This window comes from Chenopodium album, chromosome 3, assembly GCF_948465745.1.
Source record: "Chenopodium album chromosome 3, dcCheAlbu1.1, whole genome shotgun sequence".
NCBI lineage: Eukaryota > Viridiplantae > Streptophyta > Magnoliopsida > Caryophyllales > Amaranthaceae > Chenopodium > Chenopodium album.
This window is the reverse complement of record NC_137836.1, coordinates 4,370,583-4,387,590: the sequence shown is the minus strand read 5'-3', so window position 1 is coordinate 4,387,590 and position 17,008 is coordinate 4,370,583. Positions and strand designations below refer to the sequence as shown.

Here is a 17,008-nt window from a genome sequence, read left to right as displayed (position 1 = left end):
TTTGGACCAGAGGTAATATAATAATTGACATAACGGTAAACGAAACTAAGAATAGTTCAAGTGGGCCTAATTGGGCAAAAGGTTGGGCTGAGCCTAAATAAAAATAAGCTGAAGCCCAGTCCTAACATGAACGGGTGGCTGGGTTAGGTTACAAATTCTTGGCTGCATTCTAGTGTAGCCAAGCTAGCTGCAACACCATTAAATGTGAACATATAGTACGTTAAAATGAACATACGTTTTTTTTCTTCCTTATATCTTAATTCTCTTTCTTCTTCTTCTTCTTTAGCTAAATTATTTTTCTCTCTCTTCAGTTTTCTTCTCAATCTAATATTTTTTTCTCTCCTCTTTACCTCATTTCCTTTCAATCTTTAAAGTTTTCTTCCTAAATTTTTGAGTTACTAATTCGTGTTTTGATGGGTATACTTCTTTCTTTCTAAATCTATGAGTTTCAGATTCAATCATTTGACTTTATCAAAGAGGAAAGAAAAAAAATGGAGGAGAGAGAAAGTTGAAGGTCAAAGAAAACAATGGAGGTTAGATTTTATCAATTTGTAATTGTATTTTGTATGATTTCGTTGACCATGCATGATGATTTATTGTTTGATTGTTTGAAATTATTATGAGTTTGTGATGAATATCAATTAAATTGCTTAATTGTTAATGAATATCAATTGTATTGCTTAATTTGTAGTCATTTTCTCTCTCTCCCCCCCCCTCTCTCTTTTTCTTTTGATTTCTAATCATGTTATAAATCAATAATTAATTTCTCTATGATGAATCAACATTAGATTTAAGGTGTATATTCAATTTTTTAGAGTTTCAATAATTACAATCGATCTTGAATATAATTTCTGTAAAAAAAATGAACACGTAGGAATTTAAAAATGAACAACTTTTACAAAATGAGCATTTAGTACACCGAAAATGAATATTAAATACATAAAAAATGAACATATTTCAACAATTTATTTTATCATTATTTTTCATTAATAATTATATACAATGAATTTGAACCTTTATGAAAATCATGTTCATTTTAATATCCTAAATGTTCATAACTTTTTGTTACATGTTCATTCTATAAGTGTTTATTTTTTAATACTAAATGTTCATTTTTATTAAGTTGAAAGTACAATATAATACGTTGAAAGTTAAATTATCTGAACATTTAGTGTTGAAATTCTGAACAATTTATTATGAATATATATGTTTCGTTATTCATTACGAACATATCTGTTATTGATTATGAACACATATAACATATAGAGTGATAATTATTTATATTTTTAACTTCTGTATTGATGATTATATATTATATATGAACATTCTAAATAATTATTATGAACATATGTTGTGATGGTTATGAATTTTGATTATTTGTTATATTTTAGTGAGTACAGATTAATTGTATTTGTAGAAGACAAAGACTCTGAATTAGTGAAGAAACAAGTAAGAAGTGATGAAGAGGTATATGATATTACAACGAATTTGCATTTAAGTTGGAAAATTTCTGATGTATATGATCCCAATTTTATGGTTGTATGATAAATGTCATTTCTAATATATTAAATGTTCATTTTTTTTTGACATGTTCACTTTTTATTACTAAATGTTCATTTTTTTACGTGTTCATTTTTATTACTGAACATTCTTTTTTTTTTTTTTTTAATTTTTTTATGTGTTCATTTTTCTAACTAAATGTTCATTTTTAAGGTCGTGGTCTAGCAAATTAATGATTATATGATAATCAGATTCATTTTTAATAAATGATCATTTCCTTATAACATATAAACTTTTTAGTATTATATGTTCATTTTTTTACGTGTTTATTTTTTGTTATTAAATATTCATTTTTTTTTTCATGTTCATATTTTTTAACTAAATTTCATTTTTTATTTGGGCCGCGCGTTTTGGGCCTCACTTGTTGTAGACCAATTGGGGTTAGGTGGTCGACAGGGTTTTAGGCTGAAGCTCAGCCCAAAGCTATCTTTTGGGAGATATAGATTGAACAAATTGAAGTTGTTGGAGATTTTTGTAACTTAAACAATGTCACCAACTCTCTTTATTATGGTCGGAGTGTCATTCACTATAGCTAGTTAGCCTAGTATGGACAAATTAGAAAAGTTAATTACTTTATCTACTTATGTTGGTTCTTGTCAAAATAATTTGAGTACAATGCACCAAACATATTTTTTTGACATACGAAGTATATACTTAATGATCGAAATTAAAATTACAAATTAAAGAGTTAACTCGGTAAACTACCTAAAAATATAGAAAAACATATTACTATAATACACTCGTACTATATATTTATTTTGTAGATACAAGAATATCTGCATTCAAATTATTCATAGTTAGAATTATTTGGCCAAGTGCCTTGGAGAGATAGTTATATGCACTCAAGTGTACGGCACACCTATGGGGATTGTGCTTTCATTTTGATGATTGTTTTTCATTTAATCATTAAATGAAGAGCAAAAACTAACTTTAAGTTAGTTAGGTGCACGGTACACCTAGGTGTATAAAATATTTCAAGCGCCTTGTTCGGTGAATTTGATGAAAAACTCAACTTTATTACTTGAGTTATGAATTACTAGTTATAGTTGTTTGTTAAACTAACCAATTAATTAAAGTTGGTTAATTACAGTTGTATGAACGTTGTCGCGGACCGGTATATACATTATTAGGTCTTTCACTATACAAAGTACGGAAAGTATACCTAGATTTATGTTTTTAACATGACTAGATTTTACAAAGATGAACAAAAAACAATTTCCTATTAGCTGAAAATTCAACAGTATGAAGTTTCTTTTCACAAACTTCACAAATCATTATTTCAATAAAGAAAAAAAAAATCATCCAGAAGTTTTACCATGTCAATTTCTTACATTCAAATTAATCAACTCAACTCTCACCAATTATTCTGTCCTTTTTCATTTACAAGTACTCTAAATCATCTAGTATAATTTTCTTGATTTTCATGTAATTCAGGAATTAATCAACTACGAGTACTATATAAAAATAGAAAATGGTCCAACCAAAAAAGTATTCCAGAAATATTCGACCAAGAAAAACACAAGCATTGTTTTTACACTACCAAGTGCCAACCCTAGCTATGTGTTACTCTCTCCGTTTTTAAATACTTGCTCCACTTTTTTTTTTTTCCGGCCGTTTTTAAATACTTGCTCCATTTTTTTATTTGGAAAGTTTTTACAATATTAAATTAATTTCTGTGGACCCAACATATATTCTCTCTCCTTCAATTCTCTCCACTACTTTTAATTATTTATACAACTTTTTATTCTTCTACCCACCTCACTACCTCCATATTTTATTACTTTTTAAAATTTCTCCTAAAACTCCGCGCATGGAGAAATGGAGCAAGTATTTAAAAACGGAGGGAGTACGTTCTTATTTACTCTACTTATTGTATACTATATAGTCAATGTTATCGTAACTAAAGTGGTCTGGAAGCTAAGTAAGATTCTATTACAGAATATATTTGATTACTTAATTATCACTTACGTTCCTTGAGTTTAGCCTTCGTTTTGAAGTATTCGAACTTGTTTTTGCCCGGGCAATGCCTTGGGTCATAATATGTATATTACAACTGATGTTTATAACAAAAATTATGTGATAAAATACAAATATAGACTCAATTAGTTACATTTGTTGTAAATAAAGGAGTAATATAATACATACTAAAATATTTAAGTAAGGTAAAAAAAAGATAATCTCACTAACACTTGAACAATATATATCGGTGTGTCGTGATACAAATCACTGACTTGAAAACGAATTTCCAGCGCAACTAAGGTGCTCAATTGTATTCGCCGGCACGAAGCATATGGTTAACACACCCCACACAAAGACACTTTTGGGTGGAAGGTTTGAGTCGAGTAACTTATGCCTAATAGAGAACGTGTTTAGACTATTATGCTTGATGTATTTTTCAAGTGTAAATATCAGGGGAAAAAAACGGCTTCTATTTATAGAAAAACATGAAATAACATAGTAAAAGAATCCCAAGCATCAAGTGAGGTGAATAATCTCCTTACACAACCTCTTAAATGGGGTTATGAGAGTTACTTATAATTAAGAGAATATTGGTGGTGATTAATCAACTTAAACATCCACTTAATTTTGGGGTTATAAGAATTACTCAAGAAATGCCATGGAGCCACATCATTTACCTAGTCATGGTGACAAGTGGTAGGCTCATGTCTTTAATATATATTTTTTGATTTGCAAGTATTTAAATTTATGTTGGGTCTACTAGTTGAGAGAAATGAATTAAATATTATAAAAGTTGTCCAAACAAGGAAATGGAACAAATATTTAAAAAGGGCCAAAAAAAAGAAAGTAAAGCAAGTATTTAAAAACAGAGTGAGTATATTCTATGGTGTTTAGGGGTCGTGTGTTGGTGGTGGCTGGTTGATGGTGGCGTGAGGTTAGGGTCGTGGGTTTGGGAGGTGGGTGGGTGCTCAATTGTGGGCTGTGAGGAAGTGTATGAGATGGAGTTAAGGGTGGTGTGAGGAGCCGGAGAAGGAGTGAAGAATTGAGGATGGCGTGAGGATATCTGCTATCAGGAATGAGAAAGGAAGATAGGAAGAGGGGGAAAGAGGATTGAGAAAGAAATACTTTCTAATTTTATATGCTTTGTATATAAGCCAATAAAAATAACATATTAGCCGATTAATGTCTAATACCAATTAACATTAAGGACATATCAGACATTAATAAAACATATGAGCCAGCAAAATATATATATCAGCTAACAAGAGAAATATATCATCCAACAAAAGATACTTATTAGCCAACCGAAGAAACATATCAGCCAACAATTATAATATACATATCAGCCAACAAAATAAATATATTAGCCAATTAAAGAAACATATAAGCCAAATGATGTCTGATATCAGCCAACAAAAGGGGTAAATTTTAAAAAATATCAACCAATAAAAGGAATATATTAGCCATCAAATGAAACATATCAGCCAACACATGAAACATATCGACCAACAAGTAAAATATATCAGCTAAGGCCCTGTTCTCTTCACCTTAAAAAAATAATATTAAGTAAAAATAAGTTCAGTTCAGTAAAAATAATTTCAGTTCAGTAAAAATAAGTTCAGTTCAGTAAAATTCAGCTTTCTTAAAGAAGAATTATAATAGAAAATCAGTAAAAATAATTTCAGTTCAGCAAAAATAATTTCAGTTCAGTAAAATTAATTTAATTTCAGTAAAAATAATTTAAGTTCAGTAAAAATAATTTAAGTTCAGTAAAAATAATCTAAGTTCAGCAAATATAATTTTGTTTCAATAAAAGTAATTTCGGTTCAGCAAAAATAAGGTGAATAGAACGGGGCATAAGTCTCCCGCACAATCATTCCTCAGCACGCAATACCTTGTTTTTTTTTAAATGTTATAATTGCATTTTATTTGGTAAATGGACTACTTTAACCTATTCTGACCAAATATTTGAAACATTCTTTCAGAGAAAATAAAGAAAGAAAGTTTTGGAATGATCACTTAGGGACGAATAATAATTAAACGAACTTCTTTCCACCAAAATTCTATAATGGACGTTGAATTATTGATAATAATACCAGAGTTTTTTTTATACTATTATTTTTTTATATTTTTAGAATTCAGTTGTTTTTATTAGTTGTTTCACTTGGATTGGACTAGTTTTTTAGTTCATCATTAATTTTGACTATATATTAACATTCACTTCATAAATTTTTAGTTCATAATTAAGGGCTAGATATAAATTACCCTTTTTTTTTATTAGTAATTAAATACTTTGCGTAAAATTTTAACATTTTGCAAATTGTGACAAATCAATTGCCGCCGTAGCATATTACTTGATAACAACTTTGTTTTGTAAACAAAGTGCATGCTTTTGTGAGACATACAAAATAATAAAAGAATTAAGGATAATTAAGTAGTAGTCACAATATATTAATAAGCTAAAAGGTTAAAATGAATCAACTATGACGAACTAGGAAATGAATAGGATGATTCTATGCCAGTCGTCTTCAAATTACTTTCATTATACTAATTTTTATTAGCTTATTTTATTCAATTTTTGATGTCAAATTTAATTATTAACAATCTATCTAATTTCAAAAATTCATTTGAAATAAGCTTATTAGTACGTGAACATACCGACCTAGCTGGGGAGGTTACGAGTTCAATCCCCTCAATTACGAAGAGTAAAAGTTTTCATTTCACTAATAGATTAACATACTATGGAAGCTTGAAATGAATGTCAGTTATCCATTGCTTGTTGCATTGTATGAATAATGTATCATATCATCTACGGAAACGTGAAGGAATTAAAAAAGTTGATGATAAAGTCCATTTGGTTAAGTAAACTAATAATTGAAAATGTATGAAATATTGCATCTTTTATTGTGGATAGTTCCATTTTTCATATTTTTGTAGGCGTCACTAAAATTAAGTCGTCTTTTAAAATGAATGATTTATATGTAATTGTTGCTTATTACTTTTTGGGCAGCTTGTCAACACAGCTTATGTACACAGCAGGTTACCAACAAAAGAAAATTTAATCAGAATCGGAAATAGTAAATACAAAATCTCATAATCTTAATCGTCCATCGTCTTAATTTTTTTGATTGTTACATCAATAAATGTTGTACTGTTGTGACATATGCAAGAAAAGTAATTAACGGAAAATAATAAAAACACCGTACCCCACGTACATGGGATATTATTATAATAATTTTTTTTTTTTTGGTAAAATATTATTATAATAATAAAAGAGCATGTCCATGTATATATGAGCTATGTCCAATCTGAACTTGAATGTAGAGTTGTGTAATTCTCCTTGGGTTGGAGTATTCTCATTAGATTAATATATATAGGTGTACAACTCTAATACTATGAGAAATAAATATTTACACAAAATATATCATTTACAGAATATCCTAGAATATTTCATATTCTATCACACCCCCGTAGTCAAAGCAGGAGGAGGACGGACGCTGAGACTGGATCTGAAGTCAAGAAATAGTTGCCGAGGTAAACCCTCAGTGAAAATGTCCACATAAGAATATTTCATATTCTATCATTGAAGTTTACTAATTACTTGCATAATAATATTTTAGCAATGTTCTATAATAACATCATTTTTTTTTTTTTTTTATAATTATCGAAGTAAATTAATCTGCAACTCGATCAATCATTCATGAGCAAGTAAATAAACTTGGTTTAGCAAATTATGATGAGCAAGGATATTCCATTGATGAAGACAATCATAAAGGGAAATTGACAAAAGATATATTAAAAAGAAAAAGCACACTCTTTATTGATGATTTTGATTCACTAATAATTCATGCATAATTAAAATAGGCTAGGTAAAGGACCAGTTGTGTACGTAACTTGTGTCTCTAAGCTATGAACACAAAACACTTTAGAATAGTATAACTTAATTAATCTTCATCATATCAATAGGTCTTTTTCCAGAAGGAATGGATTGAGTGTAAACTTGACCATAGTCCTTGAGCCTTTTGTATAATTGTGGCCTCTCTTCATTGATTAGTTCTTCTAGTGGCCCGATCTCTCTGTCTAGGCTTGGGATGAATAGCATGGCTAAGGACATTCGATCGTATTGTGGGTTTACCACTGCCTTGTGAGTTGGACTCTTAAAAACACCATTGCTCGCTATCTGTAAAAAGTTAAAGTTAATATGACGCCAACCAAATAAATATTTTGAAAACCGTGAATATTAAGTTAATTTTCTAATAATAATCAATGAAGAACGAAGAGAGTATTTGGGGACGAAGGTATATGTAGTTAGTTTATTAACCCTACCTCCATCTGGTCACCAACAAGGATGGTGAGGGCATGAGGGATGACAGGAACACGAAACCAACGATCGTCTTTGACGACTTGAAGGCCTTCAACCTCTTTGTCTTGCAAGAGCATGGTAATGGCGGTTCCATCTCCATGAGGTTTAAGTCCAACAACATGATCCGACATCGGGCATCGAGGGTAGAAGTTGAATCTTGCATGAGTATTATCTTCATTTTCATCCCCCCATAGCTCCAAAAAACGCTCTTCTTCTAAGTTTAGAGAACGCGCCATAGCCTTTAGAAGTGTCCTAAGTATCATTAGGTTCTTCTTTGAATATTCATGTAAGGTTGTCCTACATAATTTTAATTTGACAAAAAAAGTTATTTAGTATATAGTTAAATGATCTAAGTATGAGAGGGTCTGTGTTGCATCCACATTTCAACCATAAGGAGAGTATATAGTCAAAGTTAAATTACCTAAAATGTTGGGGATTTTCTGGCCAAAATAGAAGTTGGCGTTTGTCCTCGGGATAAACTTGGAGATGAAGCTTATCATTCCAATTGAGACTTCCACGTTGAACAGCATTCGTGTTTCCATAACCTTCCAAGTCATCTCCTTTGGATGAGTACTTTTCTTTTTCTTCTAATGGCAGTTTGAAGAATTCCTTGCTCATTTCTCGTACCTCGTCTAGCAATGAAACTGGCATACCATGGTTCACTACCTATAACACACGTACAGTACAATATCATATTATTGTTAGGGTTATGTTATGTTATACGTTACACATTGTATATATAATGCTTATAAATTAAACAAAAAAATATTATTGTAAGGGTGTTAATTTGAGGGTGGCTAACCTGAACACATCCCCAAGAAGTGAGGGCAACGCGAAGCTTAGCAAGCTCATCGGGGGATGATGAAGATAAGAGAGAAAAGTCGATAGTCGGAGCGTCCATCAACGAAGGAGGGCCGTCGTGACCAAGTTGGTAGTCATCCTTGGTAAGTAGGTAACCTTTGGGCACAACACCACTTTGGAGTATTTCTTGAACAGGCATAAGTGTGGGTGCCATTGCTAGTATAAATATGTTTTCTTTCAAACAAAATGTTAATTAATACTGATTTAGTAATTAATCAACTAAGCAAGGCAGTGGTTTGTAAATGGGACGTAGGAGGTCCAGCTTATATAGTATGGCTGATCATAGTAAAGGTCGTAAACTTATATTTGACTAAGATTATTATAATATGATTAGCTTGAAATAACCTAGTTGTCCAAGTTGTAGATGTCGAAACTTCTAGATAAACTAAAATTTTGACTGAAATTAGGGAGTGTTTGTTGTGGTTGACTAGAATTCAGCCCGTATAATTTTCAACCAAAATAAAGCGGAAAATTAAGAAAGTTTCTAGTATGTTGATACGGTAATTAATAATTGGAAGTAAACAAACATTTAGTACTACTATGGTCCATATTATAGCTTAGCTAGATTTAAATTTTGTGTGATAATGTAAAAGGAATACCCCGTATTTTTTTATTGATAGTGTGTCAAACGACAACTACTATATTGTCTACATCAATGCAATTTTTAACTAATTCATTCAACTATTTACGATGACAATTAGTGTGCGGTAAGTTACACCATGTGACCTGTTAAAGAAAAAATTAATCCTTTTAACACTTGTTTTGGGTGTAGTTCCTGAGCTTGGTGGGTGCTTCTGGTCTGGACCCTAGCTGAGAATCCCTGCACAAAGAATGGAGATTAATGTCGTCGGGGTGGTTTCAAAGAACCTCCCTCCGAACATGAAGTTATTATTTTTGGGTAAGATAAAGAAATGTGTGGTATGAAGTGAGTGATGATTTGTGATTGTCTAACCTCTTTTCGTTATATTTGGTTTGCTATAAATAGTTGTACAATTATTTCTGTTTCAGGCAATTAAATATGATTTCCTTCCTTTCTCTTTCTTTTTTATTTGAGGAATTAATAGAAAGAGGCTGTTGTGTTGTTGAAGCGGCTTCAAAAGTTCTAAACGACTCTGAACATCATTGAGGCTCATGCCGTTGTTCATATTTTTCTAAGATAGGCTTTGCTATAACTAGAGGAGTGGGGGCACAAATTATACCTCGGCTTCCCACTAACTTTTTATAGGTCGTATAACTTTGTCTATTTTTGAGATATAATAAGAATAGAGAGAAGATGAATTATTATTTGGGTTATGTAAATAATAAAGTAGTAGTAATAATAATAATAATAATAATAATAATTATTGATATATTGCAATTATGTGATGTGTTGTCGAATCTAACAAACGATATTCAAATTAGTGATAAAAGCTAAGTCAACACGTATGTGTCAATTTGAAAACGAAATAAATATGAACAGCGATTGATTACAATGGCCAGATTTTCTCTAGTTTAAGAGTGATGATTTCCTAAATCAAACAAAATAACTACTACCTCCGGATCGTATTATATGCAATTTTGGGGTATTATTTGTGAGATGTAAAAAATTCCAAAGTTGCATATAATACGATCCGGAGATAGTACTTAAGAATAGAGAAAGGCCCCGAATAAACTGATTAGCAGATCCCGACACCTATAGAGCTCCACAATAATTTTTCCACACAAGAATTTCATGGTACTAAATGGAAAAATTGGTAAAATTCCAACTTTCACGTATTTGGTTTAAATAATTCAAATTTTAATTTATTATTAAACAATCCGTACTTTAATGTGTATTCGCTTTCTTTGATCCCTAACCAGTTACTAACCTGATATAATAAGTTAAGGTGATATCTGTCACCTCGTGATTGGCTGATTGAAAAGAAAATAAAACTTAAAAAAAAATTTAAAAATTGCCCAGCCTTCACCCCACCTTCCCCACCACCCATGAACCACTTTCCCGACCACCAATGCGGCGGCCAAAACCCTCTTCCACGCGCCGGCATGAACCCCCTCCCCCACGTAGGTAGCTCCCCTTCCCCCAAAACCACCAAACCCGCCCACCTAAAACACCCGAAATCCCACCCACGACCACCCAAAACCTTAAATCACCTCCCGCACCGCATAAAAACCCCCAGTCACGCCCCTATCGCGGCTGGGGATTTTTATGCGATGGAAGAGGTAATTTACAGATTTCGAGGGGATTTTGGGCTGCGGGATAGGTGGTATTGGGGGAAGGGGCACCGGCTAGAACGGTGTCGTCAAGGGGGATGGGGTCTGGGCGTAGCTAACAGAGGGCCGGGGACTTGGGCTAGGCTAGTGGGAAGAGGGACACTTGATGCAGTGCGTCTTGTATGTGGCCGGCCACACCATGTAACCATTTATTAAAAAACAAAGTAACCCTTGTAACAATGACCCGATAACCCCTTGTAATACTGACCAAGTAACCCCTATTATACTGACAAAGTAACCCTTGTAAAACTGAACGAGTAACCCCTATAACACTAACAAAGTAACCCTCATAATGGATGGCCACACCGTGTGGCCAGCCATATATAAGACTTTTGTGCACTGGATGTGGGTGTTGGCGTGGTTGTCGTGGGTTGGGGCTGGATTTTCTGTTTTTAGTTTTTTTTTTTTTTTAAATGTATTTTCAACCATTAACGCAAAATTTACCTGTTTAATATAGGTTATCGGTCACTTGGGACCATTTTAAATGAATAAACCCCAAAGTTCGGATTATTTAAAAATAATTTAAAGTTGAGATTATTTAAAGCGAATGAGTAAAGTTGAAACTATTTTTACTCCATATCTCCGCTAAGCTTTACTTTGTATGAGTAAATATATATTCTCATATGTTAAAACGATTGAATATGCTAATGGAAAACATTTTTATAGTATACGAGTATACAAGACTAACAAGAGTGAAGCCAGGGGGTTTTGACAGGGATCCAACCGCCAATATAATGGCCCAATTCCGCCCATCATAGAAGAAGGCAAAGGCCAGGTTGGGATTTTGCTTACCATTAAAGTAAGGGAAAAGGCAACCTCGGCCCCGCCTAGCTTCGCTTCTGCGACTATGCGAGTGTAATATTACGTAACAATAATGTAATTAAGATGAATAACATATAATACGAGTAACGTGAAAAAATTAAGATGAATAACATATAATACGAGTAACGTGAAAGATATCCTCGTGGTATGGACTTGAATAATTGTTCAGTCAGTCCATGCAAAAGAGTAAAAAGAGGCGTCATACTTTTCAATATTTCAATACTAAAGACTTCTTCTGTCACCAATTCAACATATCATACTACGTAGTAGATATTATCATCATAGTTTAATAATTATTTCGATATGTGAAGATTTTATGATCGTAACTAACAATAAAGGTCGTATTTTGTGGGCTAAACTAAATTATTGTAACCCCTAAACCTCATGTAAGAGTAATTAATAATTCTTAATGAGGTAAATTAATTATGTAGCCATAATTTGTAGAAATAGATTTGCACTTGGTAGATGATTAATTGCAACCAAGGATTATTCTCCGCAAAATTTCACCTAATGTGGTGGACTCTGATGTTTAAATAATTAATAATAAGATCTTTAGAAGGTTCTATGTGTTGTCGGGCTATAACCTAGAAACCTGTACACTACTCATCAACTTGATTGTGAACTACTTGTGTTTGTGCTTTCCTCATGCATGCTTCACGATGAACAACATAATATGAAAAAAAAAAAAAATACCTTCCTCTGTTTCTATTTAGTTGACGCGTTTGATTTAGGCTCATATATTAAGAAGAGAAGAGAGAGTGAGAAAGAATAAAAAAAACAAGTGGGGTACCTTGTGAATGCAGGGTAAAAAATTTACCCCAAAAGAAAACGTGTCAACTAAAAAAAGACTTCATAAAAAAGAATACATGTCAAGTTGTCAACTAAAAAGAAACGGAGGTAGTAAAAAATAAAGGCTTCATCCGTTACATAATGTATTTTCCACTTAATACAGATCTAGACACCAAAATAATACTTCGCTACTTACCTCGGTTTTTAAATAATTATAAGTTATCCACGTCTTTATTCTTATAGCCACTTTCATGTTTTTATACTCTCTTGCTTAAACCACTTTTTCCTTACCACCCATTCACCAAATTGTGCTTTTTAGTTATGTTTTAATTAATATTTGTTTTTATTTCCTTTTACAATAGTTATTAATATTTGTGTAAATGTTACAGAGTATAATAATCAAATAGAAAGAGGCATTATAAGTGTGACAAATAAAGCAAGACATGATTTTTTTTTTTGGGTGTTCCACCCGGTTTACCCTTTGAGCTAATCCGGATTCGGGGATCAGTTATGGGTGGTTAGGTTTCAGTCCCCTCCCAATTGTTGTTGCGGGAGATCGAACACAAGTCTTCCCTACCAAGTGTAGTCTCAATCACCACTACACCAACAATCAATTGGTATAAAGCAAGACATGATAACAGATGTGAAATCTTATATAGCGTGGGTCTTGGGTTATTATAATATCTTAGATTTTTTTTTTTTTTTTTTTGACCAAAATGTGATAAAGTAAAAAATTAGAACCATTTTTAGTAAAGACCCAAATTGAAAAGTCAAAAAAAATTATAAAAGGGAGGGATTAGTATTTTCGCTGTTCTCATTTAGTTTTAACCTTATATATTGACTTTTTAGCTACATTCTAATTAATTTTGTTTCATGTGAAAGCTTTTGAAGGTAGGTAGGTTAACGTTAAGAATTTAACAAATAATGTATTTAATTTAGTATGATATTATTTAGAAAGTTTGTAAAAGAGAGTATCGATTTGAGGTATTATACTTAGCATACAAAATGTGTATATATTTTATACTATGTATAATTGTTACAATATGTCTTGAATCTCTTTGTCACCACTGGCGGACCTACGTTGGAACCTGGGGGGACACGTGCTACCCCCAGATTTTTTTTTAAAAAAAAATTATTCTGTTGTGTAAAAAGCCTCCAGTTTAGTATTTTGTATATTTGTTAAACATTACCTTTTGTATAAGATAGTGTTATCTTGCTTCAGTGGTAACAAAGGTCTAAAATAGATGTTCCTTATTCTAGCGGAGGGGGGTTAGTGGTTCGAATCCCATCTTCTTCTTTTTTTTTTTTTTTTTTTTTTTTTTTTTTTTTTTTTTTTTTTTTTTTTTTCCTAAGTACTCGCCACTCAGTACTGCATTTTTCTTTTTTTTGGCTTTTATTCCTAAGTATTGTAATGGTTTTATCTTTCAAAGATTCCACTTCTCTAAATTAGATAAACATAAGTTCCATTAAAAATTGATTAACAATAATAATACAAAATTTGTGGAGAAAATTAGTACTAGCTCACTTTGAACTAATTTTTATTTGATTGTAGTACAGAGTATTTTGATACTTTATCCATTTTTAAATACTTGCTTCACTTTTCTTTTTCGGCCGTTTTTAAATACTTGCTCAATTTTTTTATTTGGAAAGCTTATACAATATTTTATTTATTTATCTGACCTAGTGGACCCAACCTAAATCATATTTTACTAATTTATATTCTCTCTTCTTCAGTTCTCTCGACTACTTTTGTTTTTTTTACAATTTTTTATTCTTCCTCTTACCCATTACCTCCTTGATTTATTATTTTTTTCAATTTCTCTTAAAACTCCACCCATGAAGAAACGAAACAAGTATTTAAAAACGGAGGGATATCTAATATGCACTATTCAGTATATAATTTATCCATGAAATAAATTCATTGCAAAATTTAGGCGAAGTAGATACATAAATTAAATGGTTACTTTTTACAATAACACAAGGAATAATTTAAAAAATGAACCTGATTTATCATTTAACTAAATATGTTAAAATTATCGTAAATTTAATTTGAGTTTCAAGTTATTCGGTACTATATTGGGTTTTTTTCTCTCTCTAGTGTTTAGTGTGCTACCCCTGACTTAGAATCCTGGATCCGCCACTGTTTGTCACGTACGAATGACCCAAATGTACCTTGATTTCATTTATGGAGGTGATACACAATGTACGTTCAATAACAGGTTATTCAAATTTTAATTACGACAGAGATGTTGACCACCATAAAAAGATCTATGGCATGCAATGTTTTCACTCTTGGTTCATAATTCTGATATTAGTTGGAAATTTACTTGGTAACCTACAGTGACATTGTCCATTGTAGAGTGCATGCCATATATGATGGAAGCTAGTAGCAAAAGAGGGAACTTGGTTAATTCGTTGAAAGGATTGGTTAGTGTGTTGGGTTTATTTACATCAAGATCATTTTATGGAGTAATAGTATAATGTCATAGTTTGAGTACAATATATACTATGTTTGACGAAGAATTAACTTCATCATGGGAGGACTAATAATATTATATATATATATATATATATATATATATATATATATATATATATATATATATATGATGATGTGAGATATGTTTAAGTTAATGGTTGAGGCCCAGGAATATGTTACCTAACTTTTAATATTCCACTGTAAAATGAGGAGTAGATGAGATTCGAACCCGTGACCTTTGTGTCACCCAGGCTTCGATACCATGTTAAAGGACCAATTCAACCAAAAGTTTAAGCTAATGGTTGAGGCCTAGGAATATATTATACTCTATCATTTTCCTAAGAAATTAAATGAGAAAGGAAAAATGGAAACTAAATCCAGCCTTTGCTCGGTCTTTTCTTAAAAATTCAACCTTCCATTAATCTCATAAAAATCCAATCTTTATACCCCACTGATAAGTGTTTTATTTGTCTACTTATCATGGCATTTTAAACACGATTTTGTACTCTTTCCCCTACTATAATCCCTTTTCCTAACTCCTTTTTATGGTAATTTGCATCTTTTGGCTTCCCCGTTTCTTTTTATGTGTGTGCTTGTGTTTGTGGGCGCAATGAGAATGTGGCTAAGTGGCTCAAGCTTGAAGACTTTCTTGAGGGAGCTTGCACCAGAAAGGAGCGGGCGTGCACCTAGCAAGGAGCGGCCACTCCTAAATCCAACACTACATTCTGCCTCCATTGCTCCAAGAAGGAGCGGGCGTGCATTCCAGGAGGAGCGGGCGCTAGCTCCTCCCTGCCTCACCACATTCTGCCTCTCCTGCACCACTTGGAGCGGGCGCGCAGAGAAGCCAGGAGCAGGCGCTCCTTATGTAGGAGCGGGCGCTCCTACTCAATGGAGCGGGCGCTCCTCCTGTTCTGAAGCCCGATTTTGACGGATTCTACAATGTAATTTTGGGGCATATAAATAGGACGCTTGACTTCAGTTTTTGGGATCTTATTTCCCTTTAGTTTTCTTAGGCCCTTAGTTTCTCTAAACCCTCATTAATTAGCTTAGATCTTCTCAAACTCAATCATTGTAGTAGATTAATTGAAAATTGTTATCTTGAATTCAACAATTTCTCAACCTTGAAGCATTTTAAGTAATCTCTTTCCTCTATCTCTTACTCTTTAATTTTAGTGTTTATTTACTTTGAATTGTTAATTTCTCTCTTGATCTTGTTTAATTGTTGTTGCATGTCCAATCTACCTCATTCCTACTACTTCTCTCAACTTGTTAACTTAATGCTAGAATTAGAACTTGTTGTTATGATGTCCTTCACCGTGTTTAGTGAGTAGTTAATTAGCTAGGGGTTGGGTGAAGACCCAACCAAGCCATGGGTTGATTGATGTTTGTGCTTGCATGTTTATTTTGGGTTGATGATTGATTGTTAAAGAATTGGTTAATTGCATGTGTAATTGGATGGCCACTTATTGCTCATGTATTCACTTCTATGCTTACATTGAGAGATGGAGTCTAGTTGTGAGCCTTTTGTCATATGATTATGCTAAATTCTTCTTGATTACGGTTCCTTGTTTGAATGATGTAGTAGTCTTAGTTGCAACAATTAGGTGAGAAATCCCAATTGTTTGTGCCTTATTACTATCTCGGACCGATCGAAAGACAAACCCGAGTTAGTAGTCTACTTCCCGTTGTTAAGACTTGGTTGGCCTATCTTGTTAGTTGAGTTTGGTTTAGGAATGCTTAGTGTTGTAACTTTGAAAGAAGGCAATGTTGAGTGCCCTCTCTATCACCCAATTTGTGTTCATGTTTGCCTATTGGTTTGATCCTTTGGTTTGGTTGGTGTCGATTCCCATCTCCCCCTAGTGTTTGTCTCCATAATAGTTATCTAATCAAAACCCCCAAATTTGTGACCGAACTAGATTGCAATC

General features: G+C 32.4%; 1 protein-coding gene across 1 annotated transcript; it reads right to left on the bottom strand.

Annotated features, from left to right (window-relative positions):
• Positions 1–7,432: 7,432 nt before the first annotated feature.
• LOC145610759 (jasmonate-induced oxygenase 4-like) lies at positions 7,433–8,898 on the bottom strand. The gene is made up of 4 exons (XM_081666058.1): positions 8,685–8,898; positions 8,304–8,548; positions 7,846–8,179; positions 7,433–7,699 (listed from the first exon to the last, which is right to left on the bottom strand). Exons 1-4 carry the CDS (start codon positions 8,895–8,897, stop codon positions 7,460–7,462), a joined length of 1,032 nt encoding a protein of 343 aa, XP_081522184.1. The 5' UTR covers position 8,898; the 3' UTR covers positions 7,433–7,459.
• Positions 8,899–17,008: the final 8,110 nt, after the last annotated feature.

Excerpts from the sequence above, each read along its gene's own strand:
- LOC145610759 (XM_081666058.1), bottom strand. The coding sequence starts at position 8,897 with ATGGCACCCACACTTATGCCTGTTCAAGAAATACTCCAAAGTGGTGTT. Across the intron at positions 8,549-8,684 it reads CTTCTTGGGGATGTGTTCAG|GTAGTGAACCATGGTATGCC; the intron begins GTTAGCCACCCT and ends CGTGTGTTATAG. Across the intron at positions 8,180-8,303 it reads GAAAATCCCCAACATTTTAG|GACAACCTTACATGAATATT; the intron begins GTAATTTAACTT and ends AAAATTATGTAG.